The 8530-nt window shown below is 38.8% G+C and overlaps 1 protein-coding gene across 2 annotated transcripts; it reads left to right on the forward strand.

The window, feature by feature from the left end:
- Positions 1-1008: 1008 nt before the first annotated feature.
- Positions 1009-6209, forward strand: LOC111903015 (probable disease resistance protein At4g27220). 2 transcript variants are annotated; one of them, XM_023898808.3, is made up of 4 exons: positions 1012-4733; positions 4811-5494; positions 5573-5969; positions 6057-6209. In XM_023898808.3, exons 1-3 carry the CDS (start codon positions 1170-1172, stop codon positions 5630-5632), a joined length of 4308 nt encoding a protein of 1435 aa, XP_023754576.1. In that variant the 5' UTR covers positions 1012-1169; the 3' UTR covers positions 5633-5969; positions 6057-6209. The 2 variants fall into 2 exon arrangements, with proteins under 2 accessions (XP_023754578.1, XP_023754576.1); XM_023898810.3 differs by lacking the exons at positions 5573-5969; positions 6057-6209 and having other exon boundaries at positions 1009-4733; positions 4858-5087.
- The last annotated feature ends 2321 nt before the right edge of the window (positions 6210-8530 follow it).

Consider the following 8530-nt stretch of genomic DNA (forward strand, 5'->3'; position numbering starts at 1 on the left):
CCAACCTCCTCGATTCATAAGAATTTTAGTCTAAATTTTCTAAATCTGGTGTGTTCTTCCTCTTAATCTTCTTCTCTTGTGCGTGCTTCCTATGAATTGATGTGCATGCATATGTGGGGTATGATGATAAATAAAGGACAACAAGGGTGCAAGGAGTTCATCAGTGGTCGGAGACTCATGACCTTAACTCTCATCCACCCCTTTTATGATGAGTTATGGCTCTTTTTTTTTGTTGTTGAATCCAAACATAACACACAAGCTGAGCTTCATATCAGATCTTGTAGATTTTTGTGGCAATCTTGATTTTTAGTCATAAGATACATCCTTTTGATTCACTCCGCTAAACCCTATAACCAACTTCACCACCAAATTGTATTAGGTATGTTACTATAGCCGTATTTGGTTTCCTTTACCACCATATGATGAAGAAATCACGTGTGACTTTTTTTTTTTTCATATAGTGATATATGCTGTAAAATGGCTACATTTCAGGGCCCAAGAAGACATTGGAGACTGTCCAAAGGCATTTAATGGATCTTATTTGATAACTCTTATAATCAAAGTTCATCAAATCAAATGAACGAACATAATAACATCATTAACATGGAAAACCACAAACCTTGTGAATCCAAATACAAATAGATGTGGTGGTATGGATCATGGTGATTATGTATACATTAAATGTATAACATCTAGTGGTGGCGATAGGGGGAAGAGAACAATCGAAAGAAATGATAGAGGTGAGGTGAGTTAATAGGTATAAATTTATATCGTAAAGGTATGAAGAACCATATTGCTCTAAGCCTTTAATATTTATATAAATCAAATATAATAAAAGAAAAATATAAAAGATATTTAAAAGGGTATAAAGTTTTTTCATCCGGCTAAACCGATCATACTTGAAACTAAAACCATACCATACCATTGTAACAAAAAAAGTTAGGGACAAAAGTCAAAAGTCTGAAAAACAATAAGGAACATTTATGAAATTTTGTCTTAATTTACTTATCAAAAGTTAATAAACGGCAATTTCTCAGAAGAACCAAGAAGTCAATGTGTAGATTATTCTTCATCTTTGAATGGGGAACTGATTTTGCTGCTCCAAATGTCTTGCTGATTTTTGCTTTTCATGTTCCGTTACCCTTCTGAAAGAACAACCAGTTTAAGAAATGACGGCTGTAGATATTGTTGTTTCTGTTCTCGCAAAGCTGCTTGAATATACGGCTCGTCCGATCGTACATCCATTTGATTACATTTTCCACCATAATACCAACATTAATGGTTTAAGAAACCAGATTTTGTTTCTGGAAAATACTCGATTTGGGGTTCAACAGCAGGTGAACATAGCTGAAAGGAATGGAGATATTATTCTCCCAATTGTTCAAGATTGGCTTGCCAAAGCAAATGGTTTAGCAACAGAATCTCAGAATTTTTTGAGTGGCGAGGTTGATAGAAATCACAGATGCTTCAGTGGGTCTTGCCCCGATTTGAAGTTGATCTACCGAAGTAGTAGAGAAGCCAAGAAGAAAAGAGCGGCTGTTGATGAGCTTGTTGAGAGGGGAAAGTTCGATTATGTTTCACAGCCTGCTCGTCGACCTCCCATATGGCCTAGTACTGGTGCTACTGCTACCACATCCTTAGGAGATTTAGATGGTTTTGAATCAAGAAAAGCACAGCTAAGATTGATAATGGAGGCACTGGAAGATGATAATATCAACATCATTGGTGTATATGGTATGGGTGGTATAGGGAAGACTACTTTTGTGGAAGAAGCTGCCAGACAGGCTGATGCACTCCAGCTGTTCGATGAAATGGTCATGGTGGTGGTTTCCCACAAGCCTAACCTGAGAAAGCTTCAAGGCGATCTTGCAGAGATGTTGGAACTGAATCTGAAGGAGGAAGGTGAGCTTCTGAGGACTGCACGTTTACGCGAAAGGCTGAATCAAGTAAAGAAGATCCTGATCATCATGGATGATGTGTGGACGCCACTTGATTTGAGGACTATTGGCATCCCACAGGGAAATCTTCATAAAGGGTGCAAGATTATCTTGACATCAAGAAGTCTAGACGTATGTAATGCTATGAATGCTCAAAGAAATTTCCATATGGATGTTTTATCTCAAGTGGAATCTTGGAATTTGTTTAGGAAAATGGCAGGTGATGCAGTTGATTCTACAGATCTTAATCCTATAGCCACTAAGATTGCTAAAAGATGCTCAGGTTTGCCTCTTGCAATTGTAACAGTTGCCCGAGCGTTAAGACACAGGAGTAAACATGCTTGGCGTGATGCACTTCGTCAGTTAAGGAGTAGTTCTACAACTAATGATGTTACAGGATTGTATTCAAATATCTTTGCATCACTGGAGTTGAGCTTTAACTTTCTAAAAGATGAAGAATCAAAGTCTTGCTTCTTGCTTTGCAGCTTGTTCAAAGAAGACCTTGACATTCCAATTGAATCTTTGGTGAGATATGGGACAGGTTTAAGGGTTTTCCAAGATGTTCATACATTAGAAGAAGCAAGAGACAGGGTGCATACAATCATTGAGAATCTTAAAGCTTGTTGTTTGTTACTGGATAGTGATGTGGAAGACTGTTTCCGGATGCATGATGTTACTCGGGACTTTCTCCTCTCAGTAGCTTCCAAGGGTCTTTACATCTTTTTGGAGAAGATGATGCCTGGATATCATCTAGATTCACCTAATGAAAACAAGTTCAGTAATTCTTATGCGATATCAATGGTATTGAATGATCTTGAAGAATTTCCCATTGGCATAGACTTTCCAAAGCTTCAATTATGGCGAGTGGAAGGTTCTATGGGGTTAATGCAGTTTTCAGGTAATTTCTTTGATGGGATGAAAGAGCTCAAGGTTGTACTCATGCATCATGTGTCTATCCCATCTATACCATCATCATTTCTAGCTTTAAAAAAACTCCTAGCATTGTGCCTTGAGCATTGCAAGTTAGGAGATGTGTCACAAATTAAAGAGCTGAAGAACCTAGAAATCCTTAGCTTTGTGCATTCAGATGTCGAAAAATTACCAAAGGAAATTGGAGAACTCTCGCGCTTGAGGCTTTTAGATTTGACAGATTGTAAGAATCTGACATCAATTCCATTTGGTGTGTTCTCAAATTTGTCCAACTTGGAATGCTTGTACATGATGAATAGCTTTGTCCAATGGGGGGTTGACTCTGAAGGTCAAAGTCAAGCAACCCTTGGTGAGCTGAAGCACTTGTTTCACTTGACCACTTTAGAAATGCATGTCCCAGATGTCAATCTTTTCCCTAAAGATCTACTGTTTGGAAACTTGGTAAGATTCAAAATCTTTGTAGGTATGGTTAGCCAGGTGATCAGTTACTCATACCCTAAAACCTTGACACTTGCACTCTATCATGGTCTTAATTTACATAATGGGATCTATAAGTTGCTGAAAGGAGCTCAACATCTAATCTTGGATTACTCAATTGTGAACTATCTAGAAGACTTGAATAGCATTGTCTATGACTTGAGAAAAGGTTTCAGACACTTGAAATGTTTGGAGGTGTATGGTTACACTGGGGTTGAGTCTTTGATTGACACAAACATCTTCCCAGTTTTGGAAAAGCTGAAGGTTGTTTCTGCAGCTGATCTTAGAACAATATGTTATGATCATCTCCCTGATCAATCCTTCTGTGAGTTACGTGAATTAATGTTGAGCATCTTACCAGAATTAACTTGTTTGTGGATGGATCCTCTGGGAAACGTATGCTTGCGAAATCTAAGGACTCTATACGTATCTGATTGTCACAAACTCAAACACCTTCTTTCACAATCCACAGCTGGAGATCTTTCAGAGCTTCAAAAACTATATGTTTCCTCCTGTGAAGATTTGAAAGTAATACTATCAAAAGATCAAGTTGTTTCAGTTTCATCCAGCCGAATTGCCCTATCGAAGTTAAAGTCAATAAAGCTCGAGTTTTTGCCAAGTCTTGAGAGTTTCTGCCCTGAAGGAGATGCTAATTTAGCTTCACTACAAGAACCCCTTTTCAATTCAAAGGTTGACTTTCCTTCCCTTGAAGAGTTGACTCTTCGTGAATTGCATTCTGTCAATGAGATTTGGTCTTGCCAACTTTCTGCTTCAAACTTTTGCAGCCTGAGGATCCTAATTGTATTCGGATGCGACAACCTACAGCTTGTTTTCCCTTCATATATGCAACACATGTTGCAAAATCTTGAAATCCTCTCCATAGAGTGGTGTGATTTGGTAGAAGAGGTCTGTGAACTTAACAATAACCTCCAAAATGATGATGCAAAATTAGCAACTTTGCCATCTGTTAGAGACCTCAACTTAGGAAAGTTACCATTACTGAAGCATCTATGGTGGAACATCGACCCTTATGTATATACAAGCTTAAGGAACTTGAATTCTCTACACATCTATGAATGTGATGGTTTGATCCATCTTTTCTCTGTTCATGCAATGAAGAATCTTGTTCAACTTCAACAACTGAAGGTACGTTCATGTAAGACAATGAAAACAATATTTGCCAATGAAGGAGAAGATGATGTTATTGTGATGTCTGAATTATGTTCTGTTGACCTTGAAGATCTACCAGAACTCTCAAGTTTTTCCCAAGGGAGTAGTAGTTTCTTGTTCCCATTGTTGGAGATGATTGAAATCAAGAGTTGCCCCAAAATGAAAGCATTTGTTGTTTCTCAGGTGCATCAGGAGGAGAAATCCCTCTTCACTGAAAAGGTATGTGTTAGTTCTATTTTTGGGTTTCCTTTGTTGAAAAAAGATCTAAATCCATATTTTGTAATCGGATTGTATAGGTTTCATTGCCTAATTTGCAAACATTAAACTTGGATGGATTAAACAGCTTAAATGGCATATGGGAAACCCACCTTCAAGAAAAGAGCTTTACCAAACTTCAAATCCTGGAAGTCATCAACTGTGATCAACTACAAAACCTTTTTCCAATCAATCTGCTTCCAAGATTACAGATGTTGGAAGAAATTCATGTAACAAACTGCATTTCACTTGAAGAAATCTTTACCCTTAAAAACCCAAAACCCCACCAAAATCTTTCTTCTGTTTCACTAACCAGATTGGTTAGCTTAGTTTTAGAAAATCTACCAAATTTGAGACAACTATGGTGTCCAAACATGCCTCATAGGTTTCAAAGACTTACTTCCATTGAAGTTTCTAGATGTGATCTCGTAGATTGCATCTTCACATCATCAGTAGCTAGAGGTGTACCCAGGCTCCAGAAACTGAAAGTAGATTCATGTATCTCAGTGGAAGTGATTATTGGAAATAATGAACGTGAATCAGAAGCAGATGATTTAATTCTCCCTCAGATATGTCACATCGAGCTTGAAAATCTACCAAATTTGGTTAGTTTTTGTGCCAAGGCTTCTGCGTTAAAGTGGCTCTCTTTGAAAGAACTACGGATACTCAACTGTTCTGAAATGGTTGCAACTTCAAACTCCATTGAAGCGTTCTTTGGTGAAAAGGTAACGTGCGGTGTTTTTTTTTTTTTTTTTTGGTGCATAGTCTATCGAACTATGAAGTAAACGAATTGTGCAAAACAGGTTGTTTTTCCAAGCTTGGAGAACGTGCGGATAGACAGTGTTGGAAATTATATATACTGACAATAACCAAAGGATTAATAGTGCCCTGGTTTCTTTTATCCCAATCCGAGGAAGTTAAGTTTGTGAAGCTAACAGGAGATGCCAGTTATTGGAACAATTTTGAATGCGATGGCAAGTTTGATTAAATGTTGAAAAGTTTGCCCAGCTGTTTGTTAAAAGTCCTCAATGAACTTTTTAAAGCTTATATGTTCTATCATCTATTGGTTTCTGACTGAAAGTGAAACTGGAATTGGGACTTGGTTTCTCTTCGGGATGATGGCAGATAGGAAGATGAAAGCTTGCAAGTATTGATAGTGGTATAACTTGGTTTGATACGGTTGAGGTTTATGGATCAAGGGTGAGTATAAATAAATTGCATATTATGATCGTACTTCTCTTGAAAAACTCTTTATCTAATTAAAGCCTCAATTTTATCTGTTTTCAGTTCTCATTTGGTGCCATAAATTCTGAAACACTGCTGGGAAGGTAGTCTACAACCAAGTGGTAGTTCACTTTATTTCCATTTAAAGTGATGTAAATGTTGTATACACAAAATCTGTTTCTTTTTTGATCTAATGAATTGTCTAACTTGAGTAAAGTACCACTTTACCCTTCTTTATGGTGTAGAAGTGAATGGCCATTTTACCACCACCCTTCTTTCTGATGTAGAAGTAAATGGCCATATTTTACTCCAAGTCTATTTATTATAGTTTTCATAACCAGAAGTAAAAAACAAAATGAAATCATAGTATGAATGCTAATCATATCAAATAAACAAATCAAATGAAGACCTAACGATTTTACTCTCGATCCTTCAAATCCTTGCTCCAAATCTTCTCTCCAGCATTGACATCGCCTTTCTAGTGCTTCTGGTCCTCAAAAGAGCCTAGGAACGGCTGCTCTCATTAGGTAAAAAATACGGATTTATTTATAGTTTTCATAACCGACATAAAAACGTGTTGCGTATGACATATGGACGTGTTGCGTTCTTCAACACTCTGCGATTTCTTATCCCTTAGTATCTTATCTTGGCACGTCCCGTTCTGCATTCCTCATCATTATATTTCTACTTCTTTTGTTCCAGCAAAGTCTTTTAACTACAAAATTGAATTCAAACTTAATTAGTACCATTTATCTTATTTTTAACCAAAACAAAGCTCAAAACACCCGGATATCACGTGCAATACATATATAACAATAGTAAAAGCAATACTCGTTACGGTAATGCTCACAAAGCACTCAAATCACTTTTCCAAGAAGATTGTGGCGAGGATTACATCTCTAAGTTTGAAGACTTTCATCCCTCATATCCCGAATAAAATTGAAGAACATTAAATCGAATGGTTCTTAAGAGGATTGAAAACTGAGATCCATAATTAGGTTCACACCCTTAATCTATCAACCTCTGATAAAGCAATTGAGTTTTCACAAAACGTCAAAGCCGCCATAAGGCTCTACAACCCACAAAATTTTCACGTACCGTCAAAGCCGTTATAAGGCTCTACAACAGGAAGTAGGCCGCCAATCCTCGCTTTGGTCACACAATATTGTAACCCAAAACCATGATTAATACCTGCGTCTACTAAAAGTGGGACCAGCTCATCGTAGTGATTAGAGGACACCTCTGATTGTTCACCTCTAATGTGACATGTTCCCTCCCAGTTTGATCAACGAGATCAGTCAGCTAGAGAGCGGGGCTATTCTTCTTCCGAGGAGACAAAGTAGTCTCTTGTACTGACCGAACCCTCAGTTCGGAGGTCTTCGTCAACATGTTACGAAGCTCCGGTCTGGCGGTCAACTTGATGCGGGAGAGGCATGAGTGCAGTTTGATCTTGTGGTGTATTCCTTTGTAGTGAGTAGGGCCTTTTTCTCGTTGATCAGTTCGCCTCCGCTCTATTGAAAGGTCTCCATTTCATCACATACTTTGTCACTAGTCAATTACAAATGTTAAAGCCTATCAATCCTTTCAGGCCTCCGACCTGAACCCAACCCTCAGAAAAACTTAACGTGCGTTAAGTTGCGGAAAATGAGCCGTTTTACGGAAAAAATTTCCAAGAAAAATGAGAATTTTGAAAACGCGTTTAACTCGTCTATTTTTCTAAATTTTTCACGGAAAATGAAAATTTTCCATTTTCTAAAATTACAAAGAAGTTGGAAATTTTTGGAAAACCGATAATCATTGTTTTCCATATTTTTCTAATTCCAATTTTTTTCTAAAATATAAACACTCACACCCACTCCCACCCCATTCCACCTCTACCTACCCTCACCTTAATACCCTCAACCCACCACACCCCTACCTACTTACACTCACTCCTAAGCCACCCCACCCCCACAAACAAACACACACACACACACCCCAACCCCCACAAACTAACACACACACACAAACACACACACCAATCCCCATAAACACACATACACAAACACACACATACACATACAAACACACACACACACATGAACCCCCACAAACACACACACCCACCAACAAACAAACAAACACACACACACACGAACCCCCACAAACACACACACACACACCCACCCCCACCCCACCCACACCCCCACATACACACACACCCACACCCACACCCACCCCACAAACACACACACACACCCCCCCACAAACACACATACACACATAAACTAACACCCACACCCCCCACACACACCCAACACCACTACCACAATCACCGACCTACCATCACCATCACCATCACCACCACCACTACCCCATCACCACCACCACCACCGCCACCCTATTGCCACCACCACCACCATCATCGTTGCCATCATCGACACCACCACTGCCCTCCGTCGCTGCTCCCACCACCGCCCCCGTCCCGGCGCCCACCCTTCCAATGCTACCGTTTTCTAAAAATGAAAACCAATAGAAAAATACATATCTAAACACGT

This window comes from Lactuca sativa, chromosome 9, assembly GCF_002870075.4.
Source record: "Lactuca sativa cultivar Salinas chromosome 9, Lsat_Salinas_v11, whole genome shotgun sequence".
In the NCBI taxonomy this organism is placed as follows: domain Eukaryota; kingdom Viridiplantae; phylum Streptophyta; class Magnoliopsida; order Asterales; family Asteraceae; genus Lactuca; species Lactuca sativa.